The sequence below is a fragment of the Neovison vison genome, chromosome 11 (assembly GCF_020171115.1).
Source record: "Neovison vison isolate M4711 chromosome 11, ASM_NN_V1, whole genome shotgun sequence".
In the NCBI taxonomy this organism is placed as follows: Eukaryota; Metazoa; Chordata; class Mammalia; order Carnivora; family Mustelidae; genus Neogale; species Neogale vison.
The window spans coordinates 179,769,959-179,793,700 of record NC_058101.1 but is presented as its reverse complement, the minus strand read 5'-3'; the positions used below and the strand labels follow the sequence as shown (position 1 = coordinate 179,793,700).

The following is a 23,742-nucleotide window of genomic DNA, read 5'->3' as shown; positions in this document are numbered from 1 at the left end:
AGTAGATGAAAGAGTATCAGTGAGTGACCTCTAGTTCGCATTATTATAAAGCCACGTGCCTGAGCATGGTCTGCTCAGTGGCAGGCATTGACTAGTAATGGGGAAAAAGGCTAATGTATATAGAGTTTATTATTTCCCCCCTCGTTTAGTAAAAATTGGTTTTGCCACTCAACTGTCTATAAGTCCTGTGACGGTAGAGACGGAACCTAGTTTCCTGTTTTTTATTGTTCATCTTGTACAGCGTCTGGTCATTAGCAGGCACCGTGCACATAATTGCTGAACAGATGAATTGAGTGAATGAGGAGCTGGCAAACAGGATTGTTCTGGGGAGCCTAGTTTGTTTGTGTCTCTTTCTGGAGGGTGTGTGCGTGCCTGTGTGTATGTGTGAGAGAGAGATCGGCAGTAAGTATAATTTTTATGTTGGATACATTAGCAATATCATGTTCTGTTTATACAATTCTGTATGAGTTTGTGTGGTGTTGGGATATGTTCTGGTCAGTCAGTTCTTTAGAATAATTTTCACTTAAGGGAAAAGATACCATCCTACCCCAGGCTTAAGAAGAAGGATGGACCAGAGGAGTCTTCTAAAAAATTTTTTTTTTCCATGGGAAAACATGAGGATGAACTTTTGATAGTATGCTAATTGTGTGTATCACCAAGTGAAATCTGAGTTCTGGCACTGTGGTTTTGGAATTCAAATGTTATCAATTGGAATTGACGTTAATTACTTTCTGTGCTGCTTGGCATATGCTGGAACATTATTTCTACAACAATTCCACCAAAGTCGCTTGGGCAATTTTCTCTGCTGCAGTCGTTGTCATCATCATCATAATTATTGCCATTAAGTCTCTCCGAGTCGCCACTCCTCTCAGCCGGGCTCTGCACACCACAGCCCTCTTCTGTCCCCCGTTTCCCTGCAGGAAGTCCCATTCTCCCGCGTGTGGTGCAGTAACAGGCAGCCCCTGCACTGTGCCTTCTCCCTGGAGCGCTACACGCCCACCACCACCCAGCTGTCCTGCAAAATCTGCATCCGGCAGCTCAAAGGCCATGAACAGATCCTCCAAGTGCAGACGTCCATCCTGGAGGTGAGTCCTTGGTTGGCAGGACCATTTGACGCCATTTTGACAGGACACTAATGTCAATGTACCTATTTCAGTCATGCTACACAGGGTCCAAAAGAGCTTCGGAATGCACTCAGTCTTAATCCTCGCTTCCCATAAGGGCAAATAAACATTTCCCGGGCTGACAGTTGAACTGAGCTTCCTGTTGGACAGAGAAACTCAACCCATCAGAGCTTATGCTCCGTGAAGAGCTCTTAGGGGAAAGAACTAGTAGAAGGCTTTTTATATACAAAACTGTGAGCAATCTAACAGTCGGTTGTAGGTTTGGAGTATATCCTGAGATTCTTTGGTGGCTGATGGTACATCTGAGACATGTACCATGAAGAGGCAGGCGCAAGGTCACCATGGGGCTGTTTTTCTCCTGGCTCTGATCGGTTCTCCAGAAATCGTCTTCAGGACCTGGGTTCCCTATGGTCTTACAAGATCTCCTAGCCTCCAGATTCAGGGTTCTGCATAGCCCCATCTCCCACTGAATCTAGATTCATCGATGCACTCATGTACGACAGAGTAGATGTAAGTCTCATACTACAAAGTAAGGAAATACAAGTGCAGAGAGGGAGAGGACACTGTCCAAGGTCATATCACTACTGAAGAGCAGAGTTAGAACGGGAATCAGAGAATTCACTTTTGCAAAAAGACACCTGATTTCCGCCACGGCTCTGATTTGCCCTAAACCACTGAATGGCTTCATGGCTGTGAACTTGGCTTAGAGAGGAGATGATGGCAGTCCCTCCTGAATAGTTAATTGAGAGTAGAGGGCTAGAGTAGCTGAGGGGAAGCATGTGATGCTTTTGTTGAGGAATTCCAAGGTAATCCCTGGGCAGTGTAGAAAAACGCATCTTATTGCTCATCAGTAGAATATATATATATATATGTATATATATATATATATGTATATATATATGTGTGTGTGTATATATATATATATATGCATGCGTGTGTACAGGCACACATACATATTTATGTACAAATATATACATAATATGTATTTATTCATTCAGGTTTGGCAGAAGGCTTAACAAATGGTATATACATACCACTCAATTCATTTTTTTTTAAACCTTTAGCTTCATAGCATTATCACTTCAATTCATTCTCATTTCAATTCATTGTTTATGCAAAGTGAGCATTGCTAATTCCCCGAATAGTTTTTCTGAAATGCAGATGGCTTTCCAAAGGATTGTGCCTCAAAACTGATAGCTGTCTTAACTGACATGTTTGAGCAGCATTTGCATGCATTATCGCCAGTTAATATTGTGTGGTAAAGTGGTTTTGATGGGAAAGGTAGATCCAGAAACATAGGATATTTTGAGAGTCTCTTTCTTCAACAGTCGTGGCATATTTAACACAATACATTTCAAAGTAAAATTAAAAAATTGCAGGAAAGTTTTCAAATAAACACAAAGGGAAAATCCAAGCCGATTTTCCTTCTGGTGTCCAGAAAAGCATGAAAGGGCAGGATGGAAAGATGACCTCTAATGCAAACTGCCCTAAATGTCGGATCACAGATCAACGCAGGAATTCGAGGTTTAAAGGGTTTTTATTTTTTAAGGCACTCCAATAGTGAGGACCAACTTCTGCTATTACAGGAAATCCATGTTAAAGGACTGTGAGAGAGCTGATACAGCTTGGTACCTGTGCTCCTTGCTTAAACACATTTTGGAAGTGCAGGGGAGGAAAACGAGCTAATAAACAGAGTCTTACCCTTTACTCTCCATTTCCTTGTCTAATGCTTTGCAAGCTTACAATCATTTTGAAATGCCCTGAAAAAGACAACACCGTGGTATCTCTTGATAGTAAGAGGCCAGCATCTGGATGATATTTATTCATTGTCGGGTTACCACTATCCAGTATGAGGCTACTCCCATTTTAGAAGCTCTAGTAACACTTTCAATCCTGGAAGGATCATTTTTTTTTAAATTTTTATAAACATATTATGTATTATTAGCCCCAGGGGTACAGGTCTGTGAATAGCCAGGTTTACACACTTCACAGCACTCCCCATAGCCCATACCCTCCCCAATGTCCATAACCCCACCACCCTCTCCCTAACCTCCTCCCTGGAAGGATCATTTTATTAATGGCTTCAAGGCTTACTGCTGGCATTTGGCCCAGGGCATCTCTATCTCTGTGTAATAAACTGTATTTCTTAAGCAAATCTGTTATTTTGTCAGCAGAAAATTAAGAACTTTTGAAAGCCACTGTGGTTCGGTACCATTTCATGCTGCTTTAAGATGTAACCATCCAGCTCTGTGGATTAAATACTATACTGTCACAATTTGACATGATGTAACATTTTCTCAAAGAGGTCAACCCTCTTGCTCAAGATGATAAAACCAATAGTGGGGAGTCAGAGTTCCCAACCGAGGTACCTGGCATCAAGGTCAAAGTCTGGATTTCCATTCTAGACAACTTTCGGAGGGAAGTCTAATTTAGCAATACTGACTTGTGCATAATGTAAGCCTAAGCCTTCTTTCTGGGGGGCTTAGGCACTAGTGACAGACAAATCGAAAATTCTGTCTTCGAGTATGAAAGTAGGTGAAAATTGGGAAGTTCTTTTCTCAAGACTGCAGAAGGATGGGACAGGCTGGCATAAGTATTCATTCTATAGGTCTTCAGGAATAGAATAGATTTCCCACATGTCTGTCTGCCTGGAAAGGGAGGTCTTCAGTGAATTTTTTTTTGATCTCTCACGTTCTTTCCAACTCCAGGACTGTCTCATTCCTGGGAGAAACATACATCTGCTGATAGGTCTCATGAATACAAAGCATCTTCCTTACCCTAAAAATGACTTGGTTTTTTGTAGTAGACAGTTTCAGAAAAAGTAAAGATCCGTAAAGCGCTGAGAAATTGGGATTACCTAAGTAGGAGACAAGATACATTCTAGACATGAACTTGTATCAGTCAGTGAGTTGGGCATAATAGATCCGTAAGGGCGTCATTCCTTATGGCCTCTAGGCTGGAAGACCCTGCATTAGGTGGTTTTCATGATTAGTAATAGCATTTCATAAAGATAATAAGAAGAATAATAAGGAAATCAATCTTTTGAAGCTTTCCAAAGACATCTGAATTTTTTAAGTATCTGTTCCTCTTCCCACTCCAAAAAAAAAAAAAAATTCTCTGTATTGTTAAGTTCAGAGCTCCAACTTCCTACCTTACTTTCATAGATCTCTTAGTGTGTGTTTCATGAATTTAACAATGGAACCATGAGAAGTAAAAGAGGTATGTATGTATGTGGTTGTATTTATAAGATAATATTTATTTTAAATAGCTGAATCAGTGCAGTGATTATCCTCATTGAAGGCCTTTGGTTCTTCATGTTGAGCCTCCCATGCTCAACATTCCTTCATGCCTCTCATCTAAATGGCCTTCCAAATAAATACAATCATCCTTGTCATTTTCACACTTAAAAGTTATTTCAGTGATCAAGATAATGTACTTTTTTTATTTATTTTTTTTTTTTTAGAGGGGCAACTACTGGGTCTATCTGTAAAAGCAGGTGATTCTCTTTAAATGTAACCTCTCTGAATTACCTAACGGTTATCACCAACTGATAATTCTGTAAAAGCAACGGTATCAACAATCCAAAAATTGTGGAGTGAATCAAAATAATTTTACTAATATTGAAGAGATGAGAAGAATCCCTAAGTAATTTATTGCATCATCCCTTGTTAATGTAATATTACTGGAAAATCCTTTTTTTTTTTTTTATAGAAAGAACTTAAATGGGAAACTTGCATGTTACAATTTTCCCTTCAAGCAGTTCTCTTATCTTTCTTCCAAAAGTGGTGGAAGGTTGGGGGATGATTTGTCTGTTGCAAAATAGACAGAATACTTGGAATTTCTCCTTGATTTACAACTCCCCAGCTAGCCAAGTAGCAGCTTCTTATCTCAGATGTGCAGAGCATGAAAATCTGCTGTTCCTCTGCATATTTAATTTAAACAATCAGAAAATGTGATGTATCTACAGGATTCTTATTACTTGGCCCAGCTGTCTTTTAGAATGCACCATAAATGTTACATAAACTGTCATCCTTACGCATGGCAAATATTTGAATTGGGAAACTTTATGAGGGAAATGGGGGCCCACTTATTAGTGTCAAAAATAGAAAAAATACTTAAGAGTCAGTCTCCTACAATACTTTATTCACTTTGGAATCCTACCACTTCTGTCCTGCGCACTGTGGGTCTGGGGTGGTGTCTCTCCTGCCAACAGTAAAGGCAGAGCCTGGTGAGCTTGGTCCACTCAAAGATGCTGTAAGAGATTGCACAAGCCAGCCCTGTCTATGCAGTCACCCGTCAGGGATACTTTCAGTGTTCTAAGTTTCACTTGTGAACCCCCTTTGGATGCCAGTTTGTAATGACAACTCCCATGTTATCTTGCACAGAATTCCTCATTTTCCTCTCTTCGGTTTCTACCTTTTTTTAAAGTCCAACCTCCTGCCTTAAGTCAGGAAATTGAAGGAAACTGTTTTTGATTTACATTGTTTAAAGGCTAGGAGAAATTTCATGAGCCATGATTAAAAATGTTGTTTCTCGTAACCTGTTTCATACATCAAGAAGCCTGAGTTGGTTCATTTTATAACCATCTAACGTATAATAAGAATTGTTCATTTTGCAAAGAATCACTAGTGACCCACTCAGTTTCTATTCAGTCAATAGCTTTTGGACCACCATCCTTCGAGGCCCACCAAAATGCCTCCTCCAGGAAGCCCTTCCTGCTTTTAATTCCTGAAGCATAGATCTAATAATGCTCAGCATTTTTCTTAATCACCTGCCTATCTGGCAGTAGGGTGGCATAGAGAAATGAATCTTGGTACAGGTGTTAGGAAGTCAGACTTCTGGTTTCAGCCATGTTACAAACTACCTGGATAATTCTCACCACATTTCATAACCTTTATGGCGTCTATAAAAAAAAAATGCCAAAAGACTGATTAGGAAATTGGACAGATGTCATGGAGCCTCCAAGGTCGCTGAGCTAAAAAGTATAAAATTATACCCCAAAGCAAGGTTCCCTCTGCCTCTGAAAACCATGATTTTTTTCTATTACCCCACGCTAACACGAAATACTGGAAGAATTTTGATGAGTGTTGTTCTATAATATTCCAGGGACTAGAACTAAAACCAGTAAGTAGAATCTATTTAATATGATAATATGTACTTTGAATTTCCAAGCAGAAGATATAATATGCAGCATTTCTCAAATGTATTTGACCAGAGATCGGCTCTTTCTTGGAACATCTTCTGAGATACCCTTTTGGAAATAATGAATTAAAGCACCATGTATCTAAGACACAGCCCTCAAAATGTAACTGTGTCAAATGGTTATGGAACAACAAAACATATTATCATTAATAAGATCTCTGCATGAGCCAGCTTCCTCAATTAACAGATTCTTGAAGGCATAACACTCACTGAGGTTTACAGCTATGTGAGCCTGGCCACTTGCCAAGAAGGTCTCTCATGGCTGTGGTGCCTGCCATAGGAAGGGGTGTTAATGTTGGAAAAAGCTTCAGGGCAGGCTCCCAGAAAAGTTCATAAACAGCACATGTTGGCTTAAAGGAAAACACAAGAGGACACATTCCTAACATGAAGGATAGGTTCTTAGGATTTAAATAGTCCTAACTATTCCCTTAACCCCGTGTCAGATTTGATGTTTTAAGTCCTCTTTATATTATTACTATTCTATTTTCTTTTTTGCTCTATAACAAATTACCATAAACTTAACAGGATAAAACAATACCTATTTACTGTCTCATATTTTTTTGTAGGCCGAAAGTCCTGACATGTCATCATTGGGTTTTCTGATCAGGATCTCAAAAGGCTGAGATCAAGGTGGTGACTGAAAACAACATTCTCACCTAGAGCTCAGGGTCCTTTTCCAAGCTTATTTAGATTGTTGATCAAATCTAATTCTTTGCAGGTCCCCATTTTCTTGCTGTCTCTTGGACCAGGGTCACGCTCAATTCCTAGAGGATGCCCTCAGGTTCTAGCTCCCTGCCCCTCTCCATAGACTGTTCACAGCCTTCCTGTTTGCTTTCTACTAGGCCAGCAGGAGAGATGCCTTTTCTCTTGTCTAAAGGTCATCTGATTTGGTCAGGCCCACCCTGGAAAATCTCAATTTATAGTCATCCGATTAGATGCCTTAATGAAGAATCCCTTGTGTCCAGTAACTTATCATAGTCACAGGAGACTGATTCAATCAGATACTTTTTAGGCTTTGAAATTCTGTTGGTTCACATACGCTAGTCAGCAGCCACTTTAATCTCACAGATATCTGGGGATGATGATCTGATTGCTAGGAGGCACTGAAATCACCAGTCCTCGTTGGACAGCTCTAAATCAGAAGCAGAGTGGGCGGGCAGCAGGCAGAAACCTTCCACCACCCCACAGGCTCTAGACCACCTCACTGACTCATGGCAGGCTCATATATGCCCAAAGCAATGTCATTCTGAAACAAGACCAAGATATTTACTATGGAATCACACACTTCACAACCAGGGCAGGCCAACACAAACTTAAAGATGATCAATATTCAGTCAGTTCCCCTTTGGGGCTTTCCTGACGGGTACCTGCCCAGCCAGCAATGTGGCTTAGCCCATTTGTCTTTGGTCAGCTCTATCACAGGGTCATTCCTTACACTGAACTGGAATCTGTCATTTGGGGGTTTCTTCCTACTGATTCTAGATCTATCCCTGAGATCAAAAAAAAAAAAAAAAAAGAAAAGAAAAGAAAAAAGAAAGGCTTAATTCTACGGTCACCTGACATTTCCCTGGGTATAGGAACCGGACTCCCCTGCCACCCTGAGTGGAAGACACTGTTGTAAATCTCCAGCACGTGATTCACGAGGCCGCTGGAGAAGTTATTTATTATGTTAGAAGAAAGGGGAATGTGTCAATGTATTTTACAGAGTCCCTCACAACAAGCAGGCCTGTTGTGCGTGTGTATTAATGGATTTTCTTAAATAAATAGAAGTGTTGATCGGTAACGCTTCCGTTTAGATCTGACCACGCTTTCTTTCTTCGTAGAGTGAAAGAGAAACCATCACTTTCTTTGCACAAGAGGACAGCACTTTCCCTGCACAGACCGGCCCCAAAGCCTTCAAAATCCCATACTCCATCAGACAGCGGATTTGTGCCACCTTCGATACCCCCAATGCCAAAGGCAAGGACTGGCAGATGTTAGCACAGAAAAACAGCATCAACAGGTAATTGGGGATAACAGGAAAGAAGACATTCCTGAGGGTTTTGAAAACAAAGGGGTTGGGTGTATCCATATGGTTTCTAGGTCCTGATATCTTTATCAATCCTTCTGGCCATATTTCTTGTGAGGCCTGAGTATGTATGTGGGCAAGGGATAAGAACAGGATGCTGTAGCATTTTCTTCCACCCATTCTCCCTTGGGGACATTATAGAAAAGTCTTACTTTGGTCCTGGTCGCATCTTTAGGTTGGCTAACCTGGGCCACCCAAATGGGGGTAGAGATTAGGTCATCTTGGTACCTGGGGGAGATCCCAGCACAGTCATGAGCCAGTGATGATAGAAACAAAGAAGTGAGCAGCTCAAGCCTCCTCCCTGCCATCGGGCCACCTTGGGCATTATTTAACCCTTTCTGGGGACACGCTCAGTCTGCAAAAGTGGGCACGTCGGTATTAGACCTTTGAGGATGAGAATTCCCAGGTCTGAAGGCAGGGGACATGAAACAAGCAGGTGACCCAGGCATGTGAATGAGTCTGCTGCTTCACCGGACTACCATTACCAATGCTAGCACTGTAGTGGAGTTGAGAATAGAATAGAGAGATTCATAATGGACTTGATTACTTTTGATGAGAAGCAAGACTGATGGCATCCAGGGCAGCACTGATGGACAGACAGCTTTAGCTGGGCTGGAAGGGTAACCAGCAGGGAGAGGGCAGTGGCAAGCAATACCTCTCTTCCCCCACCCCCACCTCCCCTCAGGTCCCAGAATGAATGGAAAGGAGAGCAACTTTGGCCAGAACGTTTTTACTTCCCTTTTCCTCTGGTTCTCTTTTTTACATTTTTTTTTTTTTTTCTTTTGAGGCAAAGCCTTATTTTCTCACTGTTTGGCTCACTCTGTCATTTCCATTTTGAGTCCTTGATTTCCACAGACATCTACCTGACTCTTTCTTCTCTGAAAGGGAGGTGAATGTCTGCCAGGAAAGGATAGAGTGCCATTCCCGGTTTCAAAAGGGATCTGGAATCCAAGAATGAAGGACCCAACTAGAAAGCAGTCAGGCTCCGAGAGGCAAATCAAGGAAGGAGGCATGGCTGCCAAAGGAAAGGGAATTTGCAGAGACAAGCAAACCCGGAAAGAATAGATACATTCTTGAGAGGCAGTATATTGAAAGTGAAAGAATAGAAAAGTCTATGTGTACAGGGAAAAAAAAAAAAAAAAAAACTTGGGTTGAATATTTCCCAGCAAGTCGGACAAAGGGAGGAGATGCCTCATTTATAACCCATGAGCACCATGACAATATCAAGCTCACTTTCTGATCAACACAGGGACAAGAATGAGAAACCAACCCTGACAACAGAATTTGGTTGACAAGGGAAAAAAGGGGGGGAGCAGATTGGGCCCCATAAGACATCCTTGCTTCTACAATCCATACCAGTCTGCCTGAACACATCACTCACATGCTGTTTCTTTTTCTACAATTACAATTCATAGAATTCGAACTGCATTAACACTGAATCCATTCTGACGTTAAGAGTTGATGATTTTTAATTCACCGTTTGCATGAACATTATTGCAGAATATCTGTGGGTCCACAGAAGCTATCATTCATTTGCTGAATGAGTCTGCACACATTCCTCCTGCCTCATTCCATTTCATTCTCTGCTTACGGTCTACCTACAAAAACGACAAGTGTCCCCAAAGGCGGTTGGGGCCCTTGCACAGTAGGGAAAATGCATTTCAGACTGGGAGACTTGAGTCAACAACCTTTTGTGTCACGTGCTCTCTCATGAGCAGGAAATGGTTGTGCAGGAGCAGACCGCCCCTCTGGTGTTCAGGGTCCTCTGACATAAACACTTGGTGTGCCTGTTTGCTTGCTTCAGGCTTTCGCTAAGACCCCTTCTCCAGGAAGGCCCAAATTTCCTTGACATAAGAAACACAAATGACCTACTTTATGCAAAGTTTCTAACACAGTGCCCAGAGAATGTTGATTTTCTTTTCTTTTCTTTTTTTTTTAAGATTTTACTTATTTGAGAGAGAGAGCATGAGAGGGGAGAGGTCAGAGGGAGAAGCAGACGCCCTGCTGAGCAGGGAGCCCCATATGGGACTCGATCCCAGGACTCCAGGATCATGACCTGAGCCGAAGGCAGTCGCTTAACCAACTGAGCCATTTTCATTTTCATTTTTTAACAAGATATTATTTATTTACTTGACAAAGAGAGAGCACAAGCAGGGGGAACAGTAGGCAGAGGGAGAAGCAAGGTCCTTGATGATCAGGGAGCCCAACTCATGGGGCTTGATTCCAGGACCCTGGGACCATGACTTGAGCCAAAGGTAGGCGCTTGACCAACTGAGCCACCTGGGTGCCCCCAGAAAATGTTGATTTTCAATCAGTGCCACTCTTTGCAATTCTCACTAATAGCAAGATAGGATGGCGTGAATACATCCATTAGTAATCTACTAACTTTACATGTTCCTTGGTGGACATGTTCAACTTCAGCGAATGGCATGTCCTGACTCCCTCTTCATTCTCTAGCTTAACCCTCCAAAAGTCGTCTACCAAGCAAGAATGGTTTATACTGAGAATCAGCTAACTTCTTTCTGTTAAAGAACCAGATGGCAATAGTTTAGGCCATATAGGATCCATGGTAATTGCTGGGCACCTTCAGCCCCGTTTCTTTAATGGGAATCATCCAGAGAAGATGCATGGAACACAGCTATGCTTGTTTATCTAACAAACTTCATAAGAACAAGCAACCAGCATTTGCCCTATAGACTGTAGTTTGCTGACCCCTCCTTTAGTAAGATTTCTATAGGATCTTGTTGCTTCAGTCAGAGGAACACCAGGAGATGAGGCTTCCCAGTCAGCTCAGCATCCAAGCTTGGGGTGTGGGAAGGGGGAGGGGACCCCTTTCTGCAGACTGGCTGGTTCCAACAGAAGAGCCACCAGCATATTCACAGAAGCAGAGTAAAGACTGCTGAAAACCACCTTGCACCACGGTAACTCATTCTCCTTTTGCAGAAATGGTCAAACTCCTTTTATGTTTTCATTACTATACCAAAAATCTGTCTTCTCCTACATGGGAAGATACTCTACATAATAGAGAGGAATGGGATTTTCAGATGTAATTTGTCACAACTTCCTATTGCATAATCCTAAATCACTGGCTGGGCTCTCTTAGGGTTACAAATAATATAGCATGGATCTCATCATTCATGTGTGTTAAGACACCAAAGTTTGACATTGTCAATTGCTTGAGAGCTCATCCACCCTGGGATCACAAGACAAAGATGATGACCAAGCACACGGGCCTCCTGTTAGAGAATTCACTTTCCGTAATCTCGTGACAGCAACTTTTCACCTGCCTCTCCCCCTCCTTTCAATTTCCAGACGTATCCAAAAGCTGGCAAAGCCACAGCCCTCAAATCATGAAGGAAGAGTTTTCAAAGGGATTGGAGGGAAACGTTTGCTTTTATTTTATTGCCAGTGAAAATGCTCTCCTACCCTCCTTTTGGGAAAATGCAAATGTCACTGATGATAATCTGCCTTTTTGCCGAACAAGTTTCTACTTAGATCTGAATAGGGGGAGAAGAGAACTTGGAATATCAAGTGAAAGGCTTAGCAATCGATGGGGATGTGAGAAATGTCAGTGGTGTGTCTTATGAGGCGGCAACACAGGTGGCCTTGCCACTCGCCTGGCATATGGAGCGCGCTAAGAAAGCCGCACAGCCTAGAAAGAATGTCATCGAGAGCAGTTGTAATTATAGATGCCGTGAGCAGACGTTCACTGCTACTCAGAGTCCACACTCGCCGCATTTCAAAGCTGAGACTGCACATTTGTTCTCTCCATTCAGCTGCAGTCACTCTCCACTTCGGTGCTCCTGCCCTGCGTGATGGCGGGGTGGGGAATGCTGAGAAATAAAGAATTGGCAGCATGAAGGTCGACAGTGGGGAGCATCACTATGGACCAAACAGATTCATGTGGGAAACTTAACTGCTTCAGCCTATAGTGCTAAACTTGTGTAGACACTTTGTATGGTTAGTGATGGTCAAACCCCCCAAGGGGGTTCTCTCCCCTTAGGGGAAATTCAGCCATTTTTCCTTGAATGAATGACATGAACTTTCATTGGACACTAACCTTGCTTAACCTTAAAAACTTTCTCCCTCATAAATAGGACTGATAGGACTAAGCGTCAAAGGATTTTGAAAATTGGTCTCCAAGGACAACAGTTTACATGGCTGACGTGAGGGAGGATTCGGATCTCTTCTCTCGGCTCTCACACTGTCCCCGAAATTCTCCCATTAGCTCATTCTTCTTTAAGGCCTCATGATTTTCATATTCCAGAAACCCTTGAGAAAACACAGCCAGCTTGACCATGTTGCTATGGGAACGGCTGCTGGGTAAAGTGCATGAGACATGGGAGTCTGAGCAGAGGGGGAGCAGCCGAGATGGAAGAGAGGTTGCCAAGGTGGAAAGAAGCACATAATTACATCTTATTAACAGTTTTTCGTCATAGTACACAGTTGAACCTTGAACAACACAGTTGAACCCTTGAACTGCACTGGTCCACTCATACTTGGATTTTTTTTCTTTTTTTTCAGTAAATACAGTCCAGTGCTATAAATGTATTTTCTCTTCCTTGTGATTTTCTTAATATTCCTTTTCTCTCACCTACTGCATTGTAGGAATGCGGTATATACTACACACGACATACAAAGTCTGTGTCAGCTGCTGTGTTATCAGTCAGGCTTCCTGTCAGCAGTCAGCAGTAGGCTAGTGGTAGTTAAGTTTTGGTTGGGGGAGGGGGGCAGTCAAAAGTGATACTGGACTTTGGACTGCGGAGTAGTCCCCACAAGGGTCAACTAAAACATATTTCTTATTGGTCAGGGGTTAAAATAGTTCATTTTGGCTGTTAATGTTTGTGAGGGATAGTGTGGCAGTTGTGAGCAAATGAAATTTCTCAGACCTCATGGCTAAGAAGCAGGGCTGTATAACCTGTTTTTTCACCAGGACCTCTAATGAGAAACAGAATCTTCTCATACTGAGGTCATATCCTTTCACTCTCTGTCCACCCTCTTAATTGGATGCACGGGAACGGCGAAATGACCAGAGGGCAGTGGAGGAGGACAGAGGAAGGTCACAAGGCAGCTTCCTCATCTATCTTGGAAGAACGGTTGAGAATTCACCAGAAGTAGAGCAGCCCCCGTGCCAGCTGCCTTTTGGGGTGAGGGAGGAAGAGGAGAACCAAAGCCGTACAGGATGCCAGCTTCCTAGGCAGGCCACTGAGGGGGGTCACACAGGGTTCATTCCTGTGGTTTGGGGTTTACCGTGATGACACCAAACTCCCCTTTCTTGGTCATGCGGGCTGGAGGCTAGAAAACAAATCCTAAACTTCAAGTAATAAAAATGGATGTGAGGCCCTTGTTTCAAAAAAAAAAAAAAAAAAAAAAAAAAAAAATAGACACCTGTAGGACACTTTCAAGGAAACTTAATATATAGGGGGATAGCATTACACGGGGCCTTGGAGACAAAATAGGGTGAAAGCCAAATCAGATTTCCTGGTTCTGGCCCAGGAGGCTTATGCAGGGGGTGACATGCAGAGAGCCCTCCCAGTGAAGCCAGAGGGACCCAGCACAGCGAAGCTCCATTCCACCGAGGTCACGGACTCCTGAAACCGCACACTAAGAGGAAGCTGAAGCGGCCAATCCTGGAGCAAGTGCAGCTGTTGGTTCCTTCTAGGCAAGGGGCGAGTTTGTAGGGATCCTCGAAAGAATAATGGGGTCTCCTCCTTTATGCTAACAGAGTTTTCAGAAAAGATGGACATGCCCAGGCCCCTTTTACAGCCTAAATAACCCCCTTCAGAAGAGCAGTCTCAAACAGAACTGACAAAGCCGGCCGGCGTCGGTATGCCTGCATAGGATGGGTTCATCATTTGCGAAAATTAGATGAGAGGAAGGATTTTTACCTAGTTCATTAGAGTATCCTTTAAGGAATTAACTGTTTCTTTTCAGTGACTTGCGAGGTTTTATTAAACCCATATTGAGTATTTTGCAAAGGGAGCAGCCTAAATACCGCTTGCTTCCCTCACGCTGCGGTAGCACCGGGGGCTTCGCGGAACGGATGGTGGTCGTTCTCCTTCACCCTCAGGACGCTGAAAATGTCTCAAGGTTACGGAGTAGGGAAAGTGGTTTAAATGAGACCTATTTTTCCTTGATACATCCCAATTCAAAAAACACTAGAAATCTGACTTGGTAGTTTTCATGGCCCTTTACTTTGAAATAGGACAAATTGTCATAGACAATTTCATCCTGTGAGGAACGAGACTAGAGAACTGACAATGGGGTCTTCAACCGGCCTTGTTCTCTTTTGGCAACTCACAGGTATCCCTGAAAACTCCAGGTTCTTAAATGTTTCACAGTTAAAAAAAAAAAACAAAACACACAAAACAACCTTGCCATTCCCCTTCAGGAGTCGGATAATAGATGTGACAAAAGGAAAAACTAAGAGGAATTTCATGGCCACATTAATTGGCCTAAAACAATGAATGCACCTGTCTGAGGGCAGGGCAGAGTGGGACTCCATGTTGTCTACTGTCTGTTCCCTGTCCTTGTGGGTCACCCCTGCCCACGGCCTTGCACTTGAGTGCAACCCCAGGGAGGCTGAAGTTTGGGGATGAAAGCCTGACAGACGGGACAAATGCTTGTGTTGTGTCCAATTACTGCTGTTCAATATGAATGGCTTTTCTCTTCCATCCACATTGAAAGAACCATATGGAGGGTTGGTTTTGGTCACATACGAGGCTCTCATTAAATGAGACCATGAGGATGATAGCAGGAATATTAATATTTCTTCATTAGGATTCTGTTTCCATTCCCTCTGGCACTAACAGTAGGATTACGCACTGCTTCTATAAACCATGGCTCCCTATTTGTTATGGGCAGCTTAACTTAGTTTTCCCTTTTTATACCACAAGCCTACTCGGAAAGAAGCTGTTTTTAAGATATGCTTTTTATAGGCAAAAACAATTCAGTTGACTGAGATGTAAATGGCAAGTTTGTAGAATATAAATAGACTTGCTGCCCAGAAGATTACAGGGATAAGTGCCCCTCCCCCACTTGAAGGTGCTGGGTGAAATCCTCAATTCTGAACTAATTTACAGCATGCCCCTCGTATGAGGGGCTCTTCCATGCTGATGACATTAAGCCGCAGCTCTAATGTGGTCCCCAACTAGATTTCAATAGGAAACCCATTCTCCCAGTTGGTCACCAGAGGACCTTACACCTTGGATTACAGCCCCCACCATAGCAGGATTCTGAGACACCAAGAGTTTGTTATCTGGAATTCAGAATGAAAGGGAGCCCTTATAGGGCACACACAGTCGGACCTAAGAACACTGAGCCAGGCCAACTCCAGTGCGAGCACAATATGAGAGCTTCCGTGTGTTAGGGCTGAGACAGACCCTTGCCGGCCCTCCTTCCTGCTAACTGATGGAATTAGTCAGCTGATGTCGCTATTCCTGAATATATTTACATTTGAATATGCTTTTAAGTACTTAAGAAAAGGTGGTATCTCTAAATTCACACCAAAGAGTACCCTGTCACTTTTCCTCTTCCTAACACTAGCCCATGTTATGTAATAGGGTGTAAAGACATTGGAGGGCAGAATTCTATCATGGGCCCTTAATTCTCCTCTTCGCATCCAAAAATGGGAACAGCAGAGTCCTTATTTCCAGAAATCCTCAAATTTTAACCTAGTTTCTGTAATTCGTTTAACATGGTCATTAATTTGAAGATGTATTTGGAAAACTGGGATTCTGCATAAAAATTTGGTTTTGGACCATATACATCATGATAGGTTGGCCTGTGTCTAGCTAGTGAAATCACAAAGGTAAAGATTCATGCTCCCAATTCTTGTCCTGGCTTCCACCCCAACCGTGGGATTTTTAATTGAGGATAAGGGATGGAGATAGAAAAGGCTCAGAAAGAGGAAATTAATCACTTTAATGAAACAACCACCTCCCTCCTCTCCACTCCTTCCTGCCCAGAATGCAGGTGAATAGAAGGCATAGAGGCTCTAACAAAACAAAATTAAATTTGATAAACCATTACTACTCAATAAACTTACATGGGGAAATTTATCCAGGTGTCTTAGCATGTTTTTTTGTTTTGTTTTTGTTTTTTATGATTTACTGTAAGTGGGAGTTTCAAGGGGCTTCATCTTTTCTTTTGGATCTACAAAGCTTAGGACAAATAAACTGACCTGAAGACCTAAAAGGAGTCTAAAGTCAATTCTTAAAATTTAAGAGTATTCTTACCTATATAATATGCAGCACCTCTAGGACACCGCAAAAAATGAAAAATTATTTTTTCAAAGGGAAAAAATTATTTTTTCAAAATAATCTCAGTCTATCAGAATCCTAAAAGGCTATGACAAAAGGTCACCTGAAGTTCAGAGCATAAAAAAATAAAAGTTTGAAGCATCTAACACCAGCACAATAAATATTCAGTTGTTTAAACATGTTTCAAAGAGAAAGAAAAAAATTAAGTTTTACTCTGAGGCATCCACCTAAATTTTAAGACTTCTACTTTTGCTAAATGTTCTGGTTTCATTTAAAAAAAAAAAATCTAAGACATTCAGAAAATTTCTTAATACCAACTATTGCTATGAATTCTATTCTCTAGTAGTAACACAATTCCCTGAATTGTGTGTGCATTCACCTGCTAGTGTCCGAATGTATCACCATTACGAAGAGAAAAGAGTCATATAGATTGGGATCAGAATAATTCCAAAAGGGCAGTATGGAAACCACCTAACAGATGCATGGCATACCAATTTTCAAAACAAAACAAAAATCCGCGCATTTGCATGCATGTAAATGGTTAAATTAACCCAGCTATCTTGGAGGAATAGCCTATTGCATTAGGATTTCAGGGTCTTTTATACACAAATTATTCTGGTGTAGATGGGTAAAGGTAATTTAATAGGAGGTCTCTTTATCACAAAGCTAACGGAATCATTTTTAATAAGACTGATTATGTTCCTGTATGTATCTACCAGAATTAAGTGGAATTTGAGATTTGTGTGTGTTATGATGAATGTGCTTGTAGAGGATAAATCAGAGCTATGCTTTGGGGAGCACACTTCGCTTGTTACAATATGTTCAGAGACCTGTGCCAAGTGAGAGTTATATTTCTGCCTCTTTTGATCACTTAGCTTGCTTTAGCCCTGGGTGCCTATTCTACAAATCAGGACGGACACTGGCAGGTCTTTGGAGAACCAGAGCCCTTCGCCAGTCCTGCTCCTCTTCCTCGAGGCGGGTGTACTGAGAACACACACCTCCCCATCCCCACTCCCAACCCCACCACGGATTCATGAAGACTTCTGATATCATGCTGGGACAAAGATGCATCCCGGCCTCCAAAACCTATTCTGTATGCCTCTCCCAGAGTTTTATATTATTGCATTTTTATGCCCGGATCTTCCTGTCATATCTGGAAAGGTCAGAGTCCCAGAACACTTACTGAAGATGAAGTGCTCAAAGTGCTTGAGGCAGGATGCTTAACTTGTAGATTCAACAGCCTAAGCCCTGTGTGTCCTTCAAAGGCAGCACAAGACAGTAAAATCGGTTTCATCTTCTTTCAAATAGTTACCACCTCTGGAAATTGAGCCTGGGTGGTAAGACAGCAGAGGACAGGGATCAGCACTATGGCCTAAAAGCTGAATTTGGCTCACCACCTGCTCTTCTAGAGCCCAGGTGCTAGAATAGTGTTAGGGTTTTGTTTTGTTTTGTTTTGTCTTGTTGTGGTGGTGGTGGTGGTTTGTTTGTTTGGTTGTTTTTTTACATGGTCTGGAAAGTAAGATAAGTAAGTAAGTAAATAAATAAATAATCAATCAATCAAAAGAAGAGGAATATTGGGTGATGTGACAACTGCAGGACATTCAGATTTCATGGTGTCTCATTGAAGTTTTTCCCTCGTATTCATCTCATTCACGTGTGTCCGTCCATGGCTGCTGTCACTGTTGTCACAACATTGAGTGGCTGCTTTAGAGACCACATATAGCTCCTAAAGGCAAAAATATTCACTAGCTGGTCTTTAGAGAAATATTTGTCAACCTCTGGTATAGAATAAAACCTAATGTGGGGGTTAGTAAGATCACCAGGATTCTAGTGATTCCCACAGGACGCCAGTCCATTGTTGTTCAAGGGAAAAATACAAAATACAAACCCTCGATAGAAAGATGAGGAATCTGTGCTTTTGTTTGGCTTGCTGTTGTTCTAGTGTTTTTGAAACATTAGCGTGCGTAAGTATTTACCCATTCCGGGAACAAAAGTATGTTAATGGTCTTTAGTCTCAAAAAGGATGTGGAAAGAGATGCTCACACAGCCCACCCAGCGTCCACCCGCACCTAATCTACCAGGAGGCCTCTTTCTCAGCTACACCTTCAGTTTCTGTTCTGCCTGGACGTTGGGAAGGGTGTGCCCGTTGACTGAACAGACCTAGAGGTATAGAAGCTTTCTCTATAAACACTGGCCCACGACCAGGAAGAAATACTCAAAACAAAGTTCTTAAATAAAAAGAACTAGGATTCCTCCAATTGCCCAAGCAAGGTTTGATTTGCCACTTCCATTAGCGTAGAAATAAATAACTATATTTGACTACAAATGAGGGGAAGGGGCTGAGGGTGGGGGAGGTGGAATAAGGAAAAAGATAAAGGAAACTAGAGAGAACATTTTTAAGCTGGCCTCCTCCTGCTCTCAATTACAGATTCGGATGTAGTAGAAAGTATATATAGTACGCTGATATTTCTGCTGTTTGGCGACCAACTAGCTTTAAGCAGTCCCTTGAGACCTTTGAATAAAATAGCACTTTATTCGCTCAAAATTACTGTATGTGTGTGTGGTGCTTGTAAATGGTAATGTGCCCTTAAAAGCTTGTCTTCTCTTCCCAGTGCTCTTAGTTACGTTGAGTCTTCTTTAAGATTATATGCTGAATGTGGTAAGGGAAAATAGTGCCATCCTCAAAATAACCAGTTCTTGGTTGACTCTCAAAAGTCTTTTCAACTTATCAAAATTTTACCAAAGGTGACATTTCCATCCCTGCTCTACAAGTGCCTCTGAAAAACTGTGACCTTTAATCTTTTGTGTTGTCTTAATCTTCATCATAGCAAAGTCTTCGTCCAAAAGGTTACCATTTGTTTTCACCAAAGATCCCATATCATCTGAAAAAGGCTCATAGCAATCAATTACTCAAGACAATGGATATTGAATAAACACCTGTCATGGTATTATGATAAGGACTGTTGCAGAATCAGAAGATTAATAGCTAGGATCCTTTCCCTTCAGATGTCTGTAATCATGCTGGGTGGGCAAAATTCACATGAAATATATAAACAGTTTAGTCATATGAAATTTTAAGCACAACAATAGGAAGAACTCAGAGAAGAAATAAAGCATGTTAGGCAAAGAGTAGAGGAGAATTGAACCAGGCATTACAGGAATATAAGGTCTTGAGAAACAGAGGGGAAGAGAGGAAGTAGGTATTCCAAGTGGAGAGAATAGATTGAATGAAAGCAAGAAGCTTTCAAGCTGGCAAGTATTACCTAAGCCAGCATTAATGGCTCAAAGGGCAAAGGAAGACAGAGTATATCAAAAAGAAAGCAATAGCATAGAAGGAAAAGTCAAAAATAATGTCCTAGTGTGAGAGATTAGAAGGAAATTTATAATTACTGGGATACTTGTTATAGTTACAAAGGGGGACGATTTGGAGGCACAGGGAAGATAACCCATTTCTGATCGCCGAGTTTGAGGAGGTGGAGAGATATCGAATCCGAGCAATCCTCAGGTCATTTGGAGACCTGTAACTAGCTCCCATGAACCTCCTACTCCTACTATAAGACTATCCATCGCAGTTCATTTTAGGCCCCTATAGTGATTTTTATTTGTTCCTTTATTTCTTTTTTCATTTTCATTATTGTTTGTTTCTTAAAATCCCTGTCTAGGAATTTATCTTATTTTGCTACACAAAGCAGTCCATCTGCTGTCATTTTGAACCTGTGGGAAGCTCGTCATCAGCACGATGGTGATCTTGACTCCCTGGCCTGTGCCCTTGAAGAGATTGGGAGGACACACACGAAACTCTCAAACATTACAGAAACCCAGCTCGATGAAGCCGACTTCAACTACAGCAGGCAAAATGGACTCTAGTCCACGACCGCTCATGAGACAGTGACGGCCAGCTTCGGGACATTTGCTTTAAATGGGAAAGAGGCAGCTTTCTGCCCGGTGGCATTTGGAGAATTCAGCCTTCATTTAGAATCAGTGCGAATCCCTGGTTGAAAAAACTGAATTTTATATAGGTATAATATGTTCATAGAGAAAAGTATAAGCTCTCTTCAATATAAGAGGGCTTTACTGTCTCATCTGAGTCCACTCGGGTTAACACTTGATGAACTTTCTTAGCTTTGGAGTGGGGAGGATAAAAGTGAGGGCGTAGCTAGAGGAAAGTAACTGCGGGGGAAAGACGAGCCACGATAAAGCCAGGAAGGCAGACATTGAATCGTGCATGTTTTGAAACAGGTTTTTAATGATGTGCCCCAAAGGGCCAGCTGATTCTGCTATCAGATTGTCAGGGTTGTCTACCAACTGGCATCCGTGATGTCAGCAATCATTATAAAACTGGCTTTGCGAAGTGAAACGGGGCTGCCAACCCATTGTAGGACTTTGGTAACGTCAAGGAGGGCATTTAGAATCTAGACTCTGAGTCCATCACACCAGCACCGATTCCCTATTTATCTCAGCCACTTAATGGAAACAAGAGGAGAAGGTAAGACAGACCATGAACTAGTTCTTGCCACATACACCACCTTCATTTTCTTCTGGAGACCAATCTATCCACCTTCTTGCTTCCCCTTCCTTACCCGGTTTCAGAACATAATTAAACTCAATATGGACAGTTACTTCTAATTCAACAAAACAGAACCCTCTATTCCCAGCTTAGCCACTCAAATTGCAGAGTGCTGTTAGAACGCAGCTCCACGTGGATTTGGAGGGGGCTGGGGCAGTCAAATTGAGCCCAGGGAAAGACAGGGTCTGCAGATGCCACGGGCCTCAGATAAGCTGTAATTCTAGGATAGAGGTATTGACCCAGTCTCTAAACATTGTTATAAGGGGATGAGGGCCTCTGCTCGACTTTTCAATCCAGGCTCTTGAAACTTTCTAGCCTCTTGGTACTGCGTTTTCACAAAATCTCTCCATAGGGCTATAGGGCAACGTCCTTTTGCCTCTTGGAAAATGAACAGATAGTCTTTGGTCTAAATGATAGGAGTAAATAGATGTGAGGGATGGGTCTACCACAGTGTCCCAGAAACCACATACATTGTTCAGGAAGCTTTCGAGCTCTGATTCCTCAGCCTCCCCAGGCATGTTTTCTCTATGGGACCATGAACATAGGACTGTTGCTCAAAGATTCTTTTTATTTTATTTTTTTTAAAAAGCCAATGATATTGTGGAAAATTGAAGTCCACAGAGAATTTGTGAACCCCATCTTAACATTTAATCCATCTTTTATCCTGTTAAATCACTTTTGACAAGATGTCCTGGTAGACTAAAAGAGGCACAGATTTGTTCCTGCTCATCTTCTGGTGGATGTTTTAATTAGCTGTCCACAATCAGGACAAGCAAGGCCAAGGACCTAGATTAACTACAAGGCTGATCAGATACTTAAAAGTTGGCTACATTAGAATAAAGTACAGTCAGGGAATGGGGGAGTAGGGGAACACTTGGCAATGGGGATATGGTCAGTTAAAAACAACAATGGTTTTGTAAGTCCTGTAGTTAAAAAAAAAAAAGGAAAGAAAGAAAGGAAAAAAAAATGTAAATCTCCACCAAAGTACAAAAGACCTAAAAATAGGTAGAATTCATGATACCATGGATAAGGCATTAAGAACTCTTGAATGTGTTAGCCATTTTCTCTAACGTGTGGTATAGATGATCCCCTATATTGGATGGAAGACTTTGCTACACGAAATTCAAAAGCACCTTGCTCTTCTCGGGAACCAAAGGCATATTATATAGAATAAACAGATCCTCTTAGAACTGCGAGCGTATTTTCAAAATACCATCTCTAGATCAAGAAAAGACCCTTCTGTTTACATGCCCTACTTGTTTATTCCTTCTGGGGAACAACAAAGAGAAGGCATGAGAGGGCAAATATTCTGACACCCCTGCTAACATTTCTGGAAAAGCAAGAAGTTGAAGTAGATGGTCAGTCACCCAAAAAGGATTTGCATTGACTGTTTAATAATAACTTGTAGAAAACATATTGTTGAGCACTTTTGTCAGTTTCTATCTTGGAGGATTTTTGTTTTAAAACCATCCTACCCTTTATTCCTCTTCCCTTCTAATTGGCCTTATCATTGCTTTATATATTCTGTGAGTCCACACAGATCCTTTTTAGAGCTGATACGTTTTTTATATCTTAAATGAAAAATCTTAATGTTTTCCCTAGAATCTAGATTTTAAGATAAGCGATTATCATCAATCCCTCAATGTCTAGAATTTCCTCCCATGGACTTTTTTTAAAAAAATCTGGGTGTTTATAAATGCCTGTGACCATCATACCATATTGAATAACAAAGGAAGCAAATTAACATGAATCACTGCTGACTTCAGCTTAAGGTTCAAATATACCCTTCAGTCCATTTTGCTCCCTCTTTTCATTTCTCTTATTTCTGCTGAAATTCTACATGGGATTCCTACACAAATGTATGAAATTCTGTGGCCATTGTATGTCCGGATCATACTTCACACTAGAATTCCAAAGAGAACCCATGTTGGTGAGATGTACAGACACAGGGGGTGTAGGAGTGTCAGGGAGGAACGGAGATTACAGATCAGAGAGAATTCACTGACATCTGAACTTTCAGTTACTCGCTGTGACCTTGTTCTATTTTAATGTCTTCCCATCAAAACACAAATGCCCCTCTAGAAAGAGATTTTTGCCCTAATGTAAAAGGAACCAAGATATTAAAAGTGAGCTTTAATAGTTGACAGGTTACTTCCTTTTTTTTTTTTTTACAAAATATCCCACTCAATGCCAAATCTTTCAGGCCTCAAAGGCATTTCAGTCTAATGGTCATGCTTTAAACAGGGCTTCAAATTATGCCACCAAAATGGTGCACTTCACAGCTGTACCAGACTGCTGCTGCATCATAAAGCTAATTTACGGTTTTTACAATACTGCTTGAGCAGTCTTACTGGTTTACATTAAAATCCTTTAAGCCAAAAGGAAGCTCACTCTACAGATTTAAATGCAAACTTCATTTACCAGTGCAGAAAGTCTCGTAAAACTCAGATGTACTCCCACAAAAACTTTATTGGCCTTTTTGTAAGAGATGAATAGGAATTGACACAATTCTCTTTAAAG

The 23,742-nt window shown here is 41.7% G+C and overlaps 1 protein-coding gene across 2 annotated transcripts in view; it reads left to right on the top strand.

Moving 5' to 3' along the window:
* UNC5D (unc-5 netrin receptor D) overlaps positions 1-23,473 on the top strand; it is a 233,451-nt gene extending 209,978 nt beyond the window's left edge. For both annotated transcript variants that reach the window (XM_044225400.1, XM_044225401.1), the window contains 3 exons: positions 921-1,085; positions 8,150-8,328; positions 20,318-23,473. In XM_044225400.1, coding sequence (XP_044081335.1) covers positions 921-1,085; positions 8,150-8,328; positions 20,318-20,522 — 549 coding nt within the window. In that variant the 3' untranslated portion in view covers positions 20,523-23,473. The remainder of the gene's footprint in view (positions 1-920; positions 1,086-8,149; positions 8,329-20,317) is intronic.
* Positions 23,474-23,742: the final 269 nt, after the last annotated feature.